This window comes from Hakea prostrata, chromosome 8 (genome assembly GCF_041222555.1).
Source record: "Hakea prostrata isolate BN-2017 chromosome 8, UWA_Hpros_2, whole genome shotgun sequence".
Taxonomy (NCBI): domain Eukaryota; kingdom Viridiplantae; phylum Streptophyta; class Magnoliopsida; order Proteales; family Proteaceae; genus Hakea; species Hakea prostrata.
Genome location: NC_142607.1, coordinates 54,282,640 through 54,297,915, shown reverse-complemented (window position 1 = coordinate 54,297,915; position 15,276 = coordinate 54,282,640). Strand labels below are relative to the sequence as shown.

The 15,276-nt window shown below is 35.3% G+C and overlaps 1 protein-coding gene across 1 annotated transcript in view; it reads left to right on the top strand.

Annotated features, from left to right (window-relative positions):
- Window positions 1-8,054, top strand: part of EMB1138 (DEAD box RNA helicase (RH3)) — a 69,121-nt gene extending 61,067 nt beyond the window's left edge. The window contains exons 7-10 of the mRNA XM_089167577.1: window positions 1,897-2,040; window positions 3,429-3,524; window positions 4,322-4,602; window positions 7,704-8,054. Of these exons, the coding sequence (XP_089023703.1) occupies window positions 1,897-2,040; window positions 3,429-3,524; window positions 4,322-4,602; window positions 7,704-7,773 (591 nt within the window). The 3' untranslated portion in view covers window positions 7,774-8,054. The remainder of the gene's footprint in view (window positions 1-1,896; window positions 2,041-3,428; window positions 3,525-4,321; window positions 4,603-7,703) is intronic.
- Window positions 8,055-15,276: the final 7,222 nt, after the last annotated feature.

Genomic DNA, 15,276 nt, shown 5'->3' with positions numbered 1-15,276 from the left:
GTGCCTTGGTGGTGGTTCTATGAATTGAGTAATAACTACAAGAATTTTTCTAAAAGGTTTTCCACATCTTGTAACTCCACAGGAAGCAAGACAGAGATAGTAGAGGCCCTAGTATATGATCAAATCACCATGAACCAGAGCCAGAAACAGGTATTAAATAGCATGTATCAATCTATAATAAGGTAGTCTCTCCCTGTGTTCTATGATTCTCTCTTTGTAGGCCTGGCCATTCCCCTATCTATAAATTTCTGATTCAATCAAGTTCTTAACCCGACTAATGCGATCACCTTAGTCATGTTTGTACTTTGATAAAAATCAGCTCAATGCTTATTAAAACTGCCATGCTAGGGAAGACAAGCACCTGAGGAAGATGGAATCCAAAGATCTGGAGCCCCTATCCCCCTGGCCCTATTCAAATCTTAAATTGTTTGAATTCAATGTGCTAAGAGAAAAAAGTTTTGTTCCTTTAGAAAGTGTCTTTCGTGGACGAGCTCCTTGCTTTATCTCTTCTCACTCCGATCGCCTCTCTATTTTTCATTCCCTCCCTATGATGCCTTTAATCTGTTGGATAACATGGTTCCCGTACCGCCTGATATTGAATTTCATTCGCGTAGCTTTATCCTTTTCTCTGAATCTTTTGTTGGCAATCAGGGCCAGGCAGCAAAGCTGGCGTTGAGGCTTCATTCAGACCTTTCTGAGGAATGTAGGGCTGGAGCTTCAGTCCTAGCTCTTCATTTCGAAAAGGCCCTTCTCAGTTTCCTGTGGCTCCAAAAAGGAGGGTGGGCAGTAGTTAGCCATGCTCTTTATGCCGAGAATTCCTTCACCAGTTTTAGGGTTTTAAATCCTTTCCCCGTGTGCTGCAACCTGCAGACAAAGACCTCTTAGGACTTTCAAAACCAGAATCTGTACTGGTAATTGATTATATTCTGATATAATGCAACTGATGAGTGATGACAGTCAGTAACCAGTCAGTAATCAAGGTTGAAGACTAGAGAAGAAGATGAGGTGATGATAGAAAATTATTGAACTATGATGGGCTCAGGTTAGTCTATTGTGGTAACTGCAGCTTTATTTATTACTTGGCAGTTGGACTCCTAGTATAGATCTACTGACAGTCAATTTCTAATTACAGGAGGAATTCAAGTAAAAATTAAGCAAATAACTAAACCAATTTATATCATGATAGAGACTAGACTACCCTGTATAGTGAAATTAGGCAGCTGACTAAGCTAATTTATATCACTATAGGGATAGTCCCCCTATTGTGACTAACAAGTAATGTGCCACAGGAGAGAATTACCCCTGCAATATATACTTTAGCAATTGATATTTTTTTCTGGGACTTCAAGACCTTGATCAATGGCCATCTCATATTGTTGCTAGAATTGGAATTTTCAGATCTTTCAGGCTGCAGGTTTGTTACTGATTACAAAGAAAAGGGCCATGTACCATTTCACAGAAAGCATAGGAACTAGTTTTGAGTTAATTTGGATTTTCTTGCATTGGGGCAGTATTTTGTTCTCTGATTCATTGACTTCAGAATCAATGTCCTATTGGTTTTGGAGATCCTGTTGAAGTTGCTTTCTCTGTTGCTGAAACATTTCATTTTAGTTCTGTTGAATTTTGTGAGTAGCCAATCTTCTTTTTTGGATTCATGTTAATATTACTAACCCATTACTAGATACTTTTGTCTACTGTACTCCTTTTCCTTAAGTTTCATTTAATGCATTGGATTACTTAGAAATTTTATATTCCAATTACCTGCATCTGATCTTCATTCCAATTACCTGCATCTGATCTTCCACAGTTCAACCTACTGAACTTAAATCTTTTTCTGCCTTCATGTAACCTTGCTGCAAAATTTACATTCATTCAAATTGTGCAATTGTGGTGCAGGGATTGGTGACACTGCAATTTATACGTGATCCAAGTTATTCTAGAGGGTTTCTGTCTGCAAGAACTGTCACTGGATTTCTTTCTGATTTATACCCTGTGGCTGCTGATAAAGTTGGAAAGATATACTTAATTGCAGATGAAAAGGTGTGTATGTGAATGAGTGCATTGATAAATGTTTCTTTACTTTGACCTGGATTTTGAGCTTCCTCTTGTCTTTTTAAGTGCAAGGGAGAAAACTAAAAGACTAATTAATTTTTAGTGCAAATTACATGTACACCCCCATGTTTGCAAACAATTATGTATACACACCTGGAATTTATTTTATTACAAATGTCCCCCTATGCCTAACACCATTAGTTTTAAATATAAAAAGGCATATTTACCCTTTGTGAATGTTAATATAAGTTTAAAAAATAAAAAATATGCATAGAGTTCAATTTTTAGGGTGAATAGACTTTTTAAAGGAGACTTTAGGAAACTACATAGAAAAGGAACTTTTTTGGTAAAATTCACGATTATAATAAATTTAATAAAGTAATAGAAAAATTATGTTTCCTTTTTTTAAGGGTTTGAAGTAAAGAAGAGTAGTATTGGGAATTTGAAAAATTAATACATGCCAACTCATCACTTAACCCTATTATTCTAACAGTAGGGGTACGGTTGTTATATAATTGAAAACACAAGGGGTGTTAATGTAATAAAATAAATTATAAGGATTATGAATGTAATGGTTTGCAAACACAAGTGGTGTAAATTTAATTTGCTCCAATTTTTATTGAGGAAACATAGATAAATAACATGCAGAGAAGTATTTGTTGAGTGCAGTTCTCTCTATGCCAAATTTAGATATGAAATACTCGGCTTATTATACATCAATTGATAGATTTGATTTTCTAGACTTCTCAAACCATATCATCTTTTTAGTGTGATTTTTTTTTTTTGGGGGGGGGGGAGCGGTGGGGGTCAGACGTTAATGTGTTATTTGGTGCGACCTAGGAACACGGTTGTCCTATTAGACCCAGACATTTTCTAAGCTCAGTTAAGTGTACCCTTTGGTTGGAGCATTTTGCCTCCGATAGCTCCACTTTAATGGTTTTTCTATACCCACTTTTTACATTAGCTCTACGCTTAAACTGAGTGAGTATTCAAGTGAATTGTTGCTGGGAGATCTTGCATTTGGACCTGTTGTTCAAATTTGAATGGCTGATCATTTGGGTATTTTGGATGCATAACCTGGAAGCAGCTAATGTTGGCCAGGAATAAGTTGATCATTTGATGGGATTAAAGATTGACTCACCATTTTTCTATCTATTATAATTCAAACATTTCATTCTGAAATTTGCAGTTTACCCTTTATCAAGAGACACACATCTAACGCCGCTTAAATAGAGCAATAGATATTAGGACATCATCACATCTGTCATGCTGGCATCATCTTTATCTACTATGGACCTCCTTATGAAACTATTCAAGGATACGCATAGAACATCTTGATTGGTCTCACATGAATATCATAATTGCTTGTGTTTCAGGTTCAAGGAGCTGTTTTCGACCTGCCAGAAGAGATTGCCAAGGAACTACTTAATCTGCAGACCCCTCCTGGAAATACTCTCTCCAAGATTACCAAGGTTGCTCCAACTGAAGTCCCCCCCCCCCCCGCCTTCTCTTTTTTTAAGTTTTTTATTCCTCTTTTCTTACAAATGCTCATTTTTATTGGGCAAAGTCAATAGGTAAGCTGGAGTGTGGCTTTTTTGTACCAGAAATTAATTAGTGGAAAATATTAAGTCTACTTGTGACCATTGCATTGTCCAACAATATTAAAAATATCTTGTGGGAAAATAATCGGTTCCAAACTAGTATGGAAACAGCCTATTTCCGAAAGCAGGGTAAGACTGCATACCTCATAGTGGCGAAACCCTCATGCATACTGTACGCCCTTTTTTGTGAACAAATTAACTAAAATGCTCTATCAATTTTTCTTAATAAGTACACGGACTATGAGACTAATTCATTGAATAGATTACCTTTGCGAATCATATCTTGTATAATCTGCATCTTGAAAAAGTAAATCATCTACATCTTTTAAGCAGCTTCAACTTCCAATCCTGCAAAAAAGACCTCTAGAAGTTGCTCCATGCTCAATCATTGGAGTAGCGGTTTCTGGATCATAAGCAGTATTTTGCAATTGCATCCAGGAACCACCACTGTTTCTATACATGGCTTCTCCTTTTAAGTGGGATTTTTTTTAAAAAAAAATCAAACAAAGAGTTTTTTGAACCGTCCATTCCCTTTAATCTGTTTTTTGTGTACTACTCTTTCTGGTTGCTGTATGAATTAAATTACTGATGGTTTGTGCTTATCATATAATGAAATGTTGGTGGCTGAAAAGTCTTTTTTTTTAAATCATCCATGCATGTTTTTGCAGTTGCCTGTGCTTCAAGATGATGGTCCTCCTAATGATAATTATGGGAGATTTTCCAACAGAGGACGCAGTGTCCAAGGAGGTTCAAGGGAAAGGGGGGGATTTAGAGGGTCCCGTGGTTGGGAAGGTGCTCAGGACTCTGCTGATGAGGGTATTTTCTGGCGAAGTGGCCAAAACTACAAAACTGCCAACAGTTGGTCTCGGAACTCAAGAAGGAAAGGTGATGATTCATATATCAGTAGTGGACGATCAAATCGCTCATCCCCCTTTGGGAGTAGAGAGAGGTACTCATTTGCCTTTTACCTGATACTGCACACATATTTTCTGCATGCAGCTCACTTTGTGCTTTGCATGTGTGTGTGACAAACACACAGAGACATATTTCATTGTGTACCTTGAGGGGCACAATACCCCCAGAGTTTTGAGGATGTATCAAAAGAGAAGAATGTGATGGAATTTTGATCATAACGTGATTAAATGAAACTTCACTGCTGGGAGAAGTTCACATGAATCATGTTGCTTTGTGGGCATTAAATGAGGCTAGTCGAAGCAGATTTGTATCAGATATGCGATTATATTAGACATTATAAGTTCCTTATTTGGCTTTTCTTTGGTTGAAACATATGGATCCACATTTGATCAGAGACCCCAAGTGGATTAACAATATGAATTAGGTATAGTTTTTGTGTACTGTTGGGCTAAGTTATCTACAGTAAGTGATGTAACACCAGATCGGGGGCCAGCCTGCAAGATCCTCTTTCAAAAGAACCAGCAGTAAGTTAGGGTTTAACTTTGCCGTTCTGAGTCTGATTTTAGTCAAATTCTAATGGGCAGCAACTGTAAATGATCAATTATGTCATGTGGCTAAGGGTTTTGACTTCCAAACCTTGGATGTAGGGTTAGGGAGGGTCTAGGGCTAACTGAAAAAGCTATTTAGGAATCAGCCATGCTGAGAATGGATGAGAGACTGAAAGAATTCTGTTTTGACAGATTTGAAATTCCAGACTTAATTCTCAATGCCTAAGGTTTTTAAAATTAGGGTTTTATGATTTTCTAAGGTTTCTAGGGTAGGGTTAGGATTAGGGTTAAAGTTGAGTGTAGAATAGGGAGTAGGGGTGTGGAAGCCGAAAGGGAATTTGGATTCAGGTATAGGGTTGAAGAGATGTGAATGTCTGAAGGTTTAGGGTTAGGGTTTGAATTTGGGAAATTAGGGCAGCAAAGGAACTAGGGTTTGGGTAGTCTGTTTGGGTTGAAACTAGAGGGAAGGTCATTAGGGTTGGAGGGATGAGGTCCCTAAAGTTTGGGACAGATCTAACTGTTAGATAGCTGTAAATCTAACCTTCAATTTTAGGTCTTTAGAGAAGTCCAAATATTTCCATAAAAAATAATCGGGATATGGGGATTAGGGTTTAGGGTAATAGCTATGGTTTTTCTTTTTCTTTTTCTTTTTTTTTTTTTTTTTTTTGGGGGGGGGGGGAAGGGGTCAGTGTCACTCGGTAGGTGTTGACTTAGGGCTGTGATGGAGATTGGGGTTGAGGTTAGGGATGAGAAAAAGGATTGCTGCTGGGAAGGGGAAGGGGAAGGGGAAGGGGAAGAAGAAGTCTGTGATTATTATTATTATTATTATTATTATTATTATTATTATTTTATTATTTTTTGGGGGGGGGGGGTGGGGATTGAATGCTTAGTTGTGCTGAAGAGTAGGGATTAGACTTGCTGCAAATTAGTAGAACATACAAATGCAGGACTCCCACCTTGGGAAAACTCCAATAGTCTTCCTTCAAATTCAGCTTTATTCAAATAGTCATAATCTGATCTGTTTACATAGGGGTGGCTCTATTTATAACCTTACAATTGAAGAAAATAATACTATGACTTAACCAATAAAAGAAGAGTACTTGGACGAGAACTCAACAAGGACAGACTTTTTATTTGGATTGGGATTCTTTGTCACACTAAGACTCAATTCAAAAACTTGAAGAGAAATTTTAATTAAATAAAGACTTGCAAATTTAAACTTCCTACTTTAAGAAGGAATCCACCTTGAAAATAGGATTACAACTAGGACTCTTAATGGGACAAAGACTCTTATTATAACTTGCTAACCAAGGTTCAAACTCAACAAAAGTAGATATGGACTCCTTGTAGAAAGTGGAGTGCAACTAAGGAGATCCTTCTCTAACTAGGACTCCTAACCTGGCTGGGACTCTTCCATAACTAGTCAGACTAACTCAAATTCAAAAATAAAAGTAGATATAGACTCCTAATAGTATGTTGCATCCAGTAAGAGGCCATTAAGACCCCAAAAGAGAGGGGAAATTGCCAATTTGCCCCTAGTCAGATTCGGCCTTCTTGGAGGGCCGCAGGGGAAAAAAGGGCAGGGTCCTCCCTGGTTACATCAGTGAGCCTCCACTTAACCCTTGAACTGGATGTAGATCATAATCACTAGAGGTCAAGGGGTAAAATTTATTATTCAAAATGTTACCCATTTTGTCTGCAAAGGGAGGCTATTTGGTCATTCTTGTTGAATGAACTGGTTTGAGTTTGAAGTACTCGATGTGTCCCACATCTTTATCCTGGTTTCATCTGTAGTATCTTGCCATTCTGTTATTGTAATTTGATTTTTTTTTTTTTTTTTTTTTTTGGTTATGCTATCATCTTGTAATTTCTCTTTGAATTTTATTTTATTAATTTATTCTTTTTTGCTGAATTAATGCCTCTTTGAATTGATTGATTCTTTCTACCATGGGGAAAGTAATATGGGTAAGGCCTCATCTTTTTAAGAATTGTTAGATTTTGCACTCCAAAGAGCTCCAAGAGGGTCTATCTCCCATCTCTATTTTTTTGGGTACAAAGGCGCTTTTTATATATGGGGATAGGGATAATACATATGCCGCCGGTAAGAGTTGAACCCATGACCTCTCCACTAAGAAGCGGGTTCCTAACCATCCTACTACTCCATTGGCATCCCATCTCTATTTTTGTATGACTAAAAGGTCGGAAGACTATTGACCAAGCTGCATCAGTAATCTTTTTGTCCCCATTTCTTCTCACTTAGGGCTCGCTCATTTCCCCTTATTTTAATAAAACATCAGTAAAAAGAACTTGTTATTGGACTTGCTTTATTTATTACTTTCCTATTTATAGCCATATTAGAGATTAAATAGTTTCTTCCCTAACATGTGAGGTGCCATTGGTCCATTGTTCAAATCAGTTTTGAGTATCTTTTCTTTCTTTTAAATCTTAAAATTCTAAGTGATATTTCCCATTTGCAAATACGAACCTAAAAGATGAGATGTATTAGTACATCATTTTTTGTTGCTTTTGCACCATTGTTTACAACAAAGGTGAAACCTGATATGACTGCTGAGCTGTGTATTGACAGAAGCTTTGGAGGGTCGTGTTTCAACTGCGGACGATCTGGGCATAGGGCGTCGGACTGCCCTGACAAATAAACCTACTAGTCTTGTCTGTCAGTTTCATGCATTCTGTTAACAGCCGTAAAGCTCTGATGTCCAGCCTATGTATGCTGTTTCTGATTACAGGTTCAAGATTCCTAGCAACATGAGGGATGAAACCATTGAGTGGTGGTAAATCTCTCTGATTTTGCCAACTCTCTTTGAGGACTGCCGTATGTAGAATACTTAATTTTTTTCTCTATTATAAAGCTTTTGTTTCTCATTTCAGCATAATCCTGAAAACTGATTCATATAAATGATTATTCCGGTCATAATTAGATTACAAGGCAAAAGTATATGGTAAGGATCATTTCAGTTGTAGTTAGACTATAGCAGAAAAAGTATACCATCTATATCGTAAATAATCATTCAAATCAGCTAAATAATAGAGAAATTAATTCTATCTTGGTGTTGAAATGCCTTGTAGACAATTACTTGTGCTATAACTTTGTGTTTTTTACTTACTCCTGTTGCTCCGTAAGTTATTATTGCGGTTCATATTATAAATAATCACTCTAGTCATGGTTATTAGATGACAGGAAAAGGTAATCTTCCAATCTTCCAAAAGCCTAGTTCTATCTTGCTAATCAAAGTATATGTTGTAGATTATCATTAATCTTTAACAAGGTCTGTATTTTGCTAGAACTTACGAATAGTTACCACTACCGTCCAAAAGCTATTCTTGCAAAAACTGAATTCTATCTTTAGTATTCTCGGTTCTTGGAAACCCATACTTAACCTGGCCTATCTCAGTCAAACTTGAATCATGCTCTGAATGTAATGTTAGTGAGGCTAACCTTAATCTCAACAACCAGAGCCTCTGAAGAAGAGAATAAAGGCATTATGATAAAAGCAAAGAGAGAAAATGGAGCCACAATGCAATGGATCATGAAGATAGAAAGGAAAATATTGACCTAAATAATGTCTTTGTTTCATTTATCAATGGGCAAAAGAACCTAGATAACCTCCACGGGACTCCTAAAAAAAGTCCTCAAAATAAAGAATGATTTGGATTCATTGGTGAGACACCTAGAAAGGGCAAGGAAGTTAGATTTAAAAAAGGGTCATCTAGCAAAAATCTATAACCAAAACTCACAAATATTCAAGAAAACACTCAAAGTGGGAACAAGACTTACATTCAAGTCAATCAAAGGAAAAATGGAAGAGGGAATTACTATTATCAAAAAAAGTGCAAAATGGAAATTAAAGGAATGATCCAACGAATAACCAGGAGCAAAAAGGCCAACTCATGTTAAACAAGGATATTCAAATAGTAATGGAGGATACCAAAACAACTATGATCCTAGGTGGCAAAGATCCCAAAATTACAACAATGCCCAAAACCAACACTCTCACCAATTTTGGTTAAATTAAAATCAAATGATGTTTAATTATAATTTGTCATATCCCTAATATGTTTATTTTGAGTATATACCTCAACCACTGTTTAGGCCACAAGTGCCTAATCAACAAAGACTTAGAAGAAGTCAAAACTTATATCAAAACAATAACCAAGGGAATAACCAAAGAAACCAAAATTCCCAATGGCAAAGGAACCAAAACCCCAAGTTCAAGAACCCTTTGATATTTGTGACCCAAGATTCCAAAGACCTAAGGGATATCAATCCACATGCATTAATAGGAAATTCTTAAACTCTAACCAAGGTGGACCCATGTAGATATGGAAACCAATACATATCTTTTCCTTTCTTATGAAGGTTTTCTTTTCCTGTCTTGTTGGTAGCAAGTGGGGATTTTTTTTTTTTTTTTTTTTTTTTTTTCATTCTCCATGCCTCTACAGATTTGAAACCATTGTGCTCAAACGGCTCTCCAATCATTTTTGCATAAGAAAGGAGAAAAAGACCACCATAGATAAATATGGTTTGTTGAATGCTCTGATTCCCACATATGGCGCCAAATGTTGCTCCAAAATCTGTTACCTTCAATTGAATCAGGAGAAGTTGTGATGTGGTTCACTCCATGATCCGTTCAAATAAAACAAGTGACTCTGTGGTTGGTCAACCACCTTCAAAGATCAAGTCAAACTCAAAACAAACAAATCCCAAAGAGGGGGTACCTACTAGAGTAGAAGAGATTGTTAGGTACCTTTGGGAAGTCAAATTAGCATTACCAAATCCCCTAGTGATTGGGAGTATTTATAGCTGAGCTTGACCTTTGTGGACCGTTGGATGCATGAGGGTTGATTTGCATATTTGCATGAGGTTGACACATTAGCAGGATTCCTCAATTGTTCTGACAACATCCATACCTAATGCTAGAAAAATTGACCACGGATGTGACTTGTCTTTGTCTAAACTCTAAACAAGACGGCAGGAAGCAAGCCCCAAGGTAGGGCTGCAATTGGGCCGGGGTTTTTCAATCCCCGTCCCATCCCTATATATATTTTAAATAAGCCCATTCTCCCTTGGCCCTAATTCAAGACCTAGAATCCTTGTCCCTAGCCCTAAGCCCTACATAGTCGAGCCTAGCCCATTCTCACCCCAATTGTCCCTAATTAGGCAGGTTGGGATGGGTTGGCCCTAACCATGTCCCTATCCCTGATTGGCCCTAATCCTCTCCCTGTCCCTAATGGCTCTAGCCCTGTCCTTGACCGATATTGACCCTAAACCTGTTGATGACCCTAATCCCTAACCATGTCCCTGTCCTGATTGGCCCTAACTCTATCCTTGTCCTTGGTCAAATTTGAATCATATATATAATTGGTATGCATAATCTAACTTCTTGTTAACTTTGAATCTAATGTGTTATTCAATTTGAATCACCTAATAGATAAAAATATTGGTCTATTATAAACGTATTATATAATTAAATAACACACAAATATAATTTGATGTTAATATTTAGGGTTTTATACTTTTCATTATTCTAATATTGAAATATACCTAATCAATATATAAGGCATTAAAAGAAATTAATAGAATTATCATTAGCACTTTGTGATTTGTTTCTTAAAATAAATGTCACCACAAAACAAATCAAACTATCAATCGCACCCTTAGTAGTCCCTACCAACATAATACATTTTAAAAGACAAAAACCAATCTAATGACGTAAAGTATCTATTATACTTTATTAATTAAAAGCCAATTATTTTTACTTAGAAGAAAGTAGAAATATAAATAATATTTACCTTAGAACGTTGGGTAGCATAATTTTATTCTTCCAAATAGATTTTTTTTCAATAATAAAATAATTTTGGTCTGATTGAAAAATAAGATTCTTATGTACTTCCCTGGAGATCTAGTCCTCCGAAAATCATCTACTTCCGATCCAACGAATCAAGGAAAATTGGCTCCAAACTGGGAAGGACCGTACATCATAGTACAATAGGTCGCACCTAGAGCATACAAACTTCGAGATCCAGAAACCGAGTAGTTGATACCTCAAACTTGGAATTTGAACAACTTGAGGAAATACCATCAATAGAATAGTATCAAGTCCTCATAAAATTTTGAAGTTTTTTTATCCTTTATTTTCTAGTCTTTTTAAATTTTAGACATTTAAATACTTAGTCTTTGTTTGATTTTCTATGCCTTAGACTTTTTTAGGCTTTGTTTTGTTGAGAAAATATAGTTTTTGAAATTTTATCAATCCTTGAAATTTCTAAGCACATCATCACAGCTCAAATTAGAAACCGAACTGTAATACTCGGGGGAATAAGAAAAGCAATAAAACTTCAGAAAACATAAGGCGCTATAGTGCTCGGGAAATAGAAAAAAGAACAAAAAGACCTAAGTCCTTTAGACATAAAAAAGACCTAAAACCTCTTAGGCATCAAAAGACCTAAATCTCTTAGGCACCAAGAAGACTTAAAATCTTTTAAGCATTAAAAGACCTAAGGCATAAAAAGGCTCAGGCACTGAGAAGAATAAGGCCTAGGTCTCTTAGGCATCAAGAAGACCTAAGCAAACTTAGGCATCCAAAGGACCTAAAAAACTAAGGTCTCAAGAACCGTAAACATACACCAAGCAGGAATACTTGGCATAAAAAAGATTGCATAATCAAACAGATGAAAGAAAAGACCAAAAAGGGCCATACATACATATGTTTAAAACAAAGACCAAAAAGGTCATACATACATGTGTAAAACAAAAACTTCATGATTGTTCAAAATCAAGATTCATTCTTCAGATCCTTTTGGTCGGACTTAGATGTACTTGAGCTTCCAACCTCTGGCACTGGGTCCCAATTGGAATCTAGAAAGTCAATTACTTCAACACCCTGAGGCTTCGAAAACATTGGTTGATCGGCACACCATTGAGGATTAAATTTGTCAACAATTGATTTGGTCAAAGTGAAAAAGTTTTTGCTGAACTTAACTAGACAGATGTTAAAGTGAAGCGTCTTTTTTGTAGCGGCGTATGATGATAACAATAGAGTACTAGCTTTGTTAGGAATTAAAGAAATGAATAAGAAGTCATTGTATCTAGGAACCTCCCTTTTCAAAAGCAGACAAAAACAAAGATCTTAATTTCCTGTGAAATATGAAACAAAAACTCTCAATATGGGAAGGCATTAATTTTTCTTTTGCTGAAAGATGGATTAAATTTGTCAACAATTGATTTGGTCAAAGTGAAAAAGTTTTTGCTGAACTTAACTAGACAGATGTTAAAGTGAAGCATCTTTTTTTTTGTAGGAATGTATCGTATGATGATAACAATAGAGTACTAGCTTTGTTAGGAATTAAAGAAATGAATAAGAAGTCATTGTATCTAGGAACCTCCCTTTTCAAAAGCAGACAAAAACAAATATCTTAATTTCCTGTAGATGAAACAAAAACTCTCAATATGGGAAGGCATTAATTTTTCTTTTGCTGAAAGATGGATTAAATTTGTCAACAATTGATTTTGTCAAAGTGAAGAAGACAAATGGATCTTATAGCATGGGATAAATGTTGTCTACCAAAGAAGCTTGGGGGATTGGGTTTCAAGAGGATGGAGGATTTCAATCTAGTACTACTATTGCACCAAGGTTGGAGAATGATAGCCCAGATTGATTCTATTTGGGTCAATTGCTTACGGGCAAACATATTTTCCTTAAACATTTGCTTTTCATCAAAAGGTGATGAACATAGAAGGTTCAAGAACTCGGGATAGTTTACGAAGTATCTTTTCTATTTTTGCATGCACGACCACCAAAAATGTCAAAAATGGATGGGAGACCTCCTTTTGGGTTTGACCTTTGGGTTCTGGAAACCATGATCATAAAATTGGAGTGCTTAATAATCATTTTCAACCAAGAAGTGCCTATGTTGCTGATGTGGTGGGAAGAAGACATACATTGACAAAAGAAATTCAATTCTCTATCCCTCCTTTGTCTGTAAATCTTATTTTCTCTATTTCTCTAAATTATAGTTCTAATTTTGGAGATCACTCCTCTCCAATTTGGAAATTTCTCAACAAAATGTGCTCAAAGAGTTTTGGTTAATTAAAATTTACAAATGTCAGTCATGAATTCTCTTTTTGGTGGATTTTTTTGTTTTTTGGAAGTTGAAATTATCATGCTAATTCTCTCTCTATATATAGGAGCCCTTGTTAATACAATCTTATCTCGGTAGACTTCAACTTAACTTTATTGTGTTTTATGTGGCGATAGCGTAGAGTTCATTTGACACATTTTTATTTCTTGTAGATAGATAAGGCTCTTTTTTGTATCAATTCTCATTATCTATTATGCCTATTTAAAAGAAATAAGTACAATAATTCATTATCGGTCAAGATTGAAAAATGGTTTGGTGAATTTTGTCGAAAATAAATTATGGAATGAAAAATAAATTTGGTGTCAAAATAAAAAAATATTAATAAATAATAGTGAGCAAGTGATAAAAGAGGGAAAAAGTATGATTTTTATAAAAAAAATGTGTATTGACTATTTTACCCTCATCTTAACCACAAAATTTTAAGTAAATTTGTACATAAATGAAGATAATGAAAGTCTCACAATAATTCATAATAGACAAAAAGTTCATTATGAATTTTAGAAGTTTTTTTATTATTTTAAATAAAAATAAAATTGATAATAGATGTCAAATAACTTAAAATAATGAAAAACTTCATAATTGAAAATGATAATTAATACCAAAAAGAGCCTAAGCACATTTGGGAAACGAGAGATTTTGGGATTGAAACTGAGCTTCTCTCTTAGAATTTATTGCTTCATCTCGATTTCTTCTTCTTCTTATTATTATTATTATTTTTTTTAATAACTCCAATCTTGATAAACTTTCTCTTGGATGGATGCTCTTTGATATTATTATTATTATTATTATTATTATTATTATTATTATTATTATTATTATTATTATTATTATTATTATTATTATTATTATTATTATTATTACTTGTTACTCTAGGGGGTTGACTCTAATTGTTGTGTTTTTTTTTAATAAACAAATTCTTGACCCAATGTAGGTATTATTTCATGTAACTAAATGGATCAATGAGCAAGGTATTTGATCTCCTATATTCAAGGAGCATGTATCTATGCTATAATGATACTGAACACTTGCATTTGTTCTTCTTTTCATGAACTAATGTTTGTGAATTGTACTATTCTGATTTGTGTATGAGTTTATGGTATGCAATTGAATTAGAAAGAGTGGATATATGGCATTTTTTTGGATGGATATTTTCGAATCATTTCCATGAGATATTTTGAATCTCATAATTTTTTGTAGAATGTGCTTACATGCCTTTGGTTGAGGTTAGATCACACCACCCTTCTCACTCATAATCAGGTCCATGATATCTGATATAATGAACAAAAAAATCCATGATCTTCTTTTACATCTCATTAGAAAACTTGTCTCTTAGTAAAATGTTAATATATTATTTTTTAGGTACATAAGAGATTTTATATATAGGGAATGTGAATATCATATATACTGTAAATAGTGGTCAAAAGTCAAAACCACCATCTCTTCACGAAAAGAAAAATATTAATTTTACCAATTGAGTTACGACAAAACACCTATGCTCACGAATGGCTGATCTAGATCTAGAACCCACGACCTCCCTCTGAGTCTGACTTTTGCTCAAGTCGATCACGAATTTGGCTCTTCAATCAATACGTTCGCTACCGCAAGTAGGATTTGGAATGGCGTATTACTCCATGACCTTTCTAAATGTATCTAATTTTAGTGAAGTTTTCTGTTTTCTTTCCGGAAATGTATATATTTTGTTAAAAACATAACATTGACTGATTGACCTCTACCGTTGATTACCCAAAAAGGGCCAAAAATAGACCTGAACCGTTTAATTAAATAAAATAGGTGTTAAATATGAAAAACTGAACTTAATATAAAAACAGCTTCGACCATCACTGCATCAGGAGGCATCACCCTCACGTGGGCTCGTCCCGTACTTCAAGATGATCAAGTAGTCTCCAGAGTCCAGACTCTCCACTCGACTCGCAACTCGCAACTCGCAACCCTTCTTAAACCATGAAGGATATTAAAGGAAAAAGTAAAAAGTTTTTTCT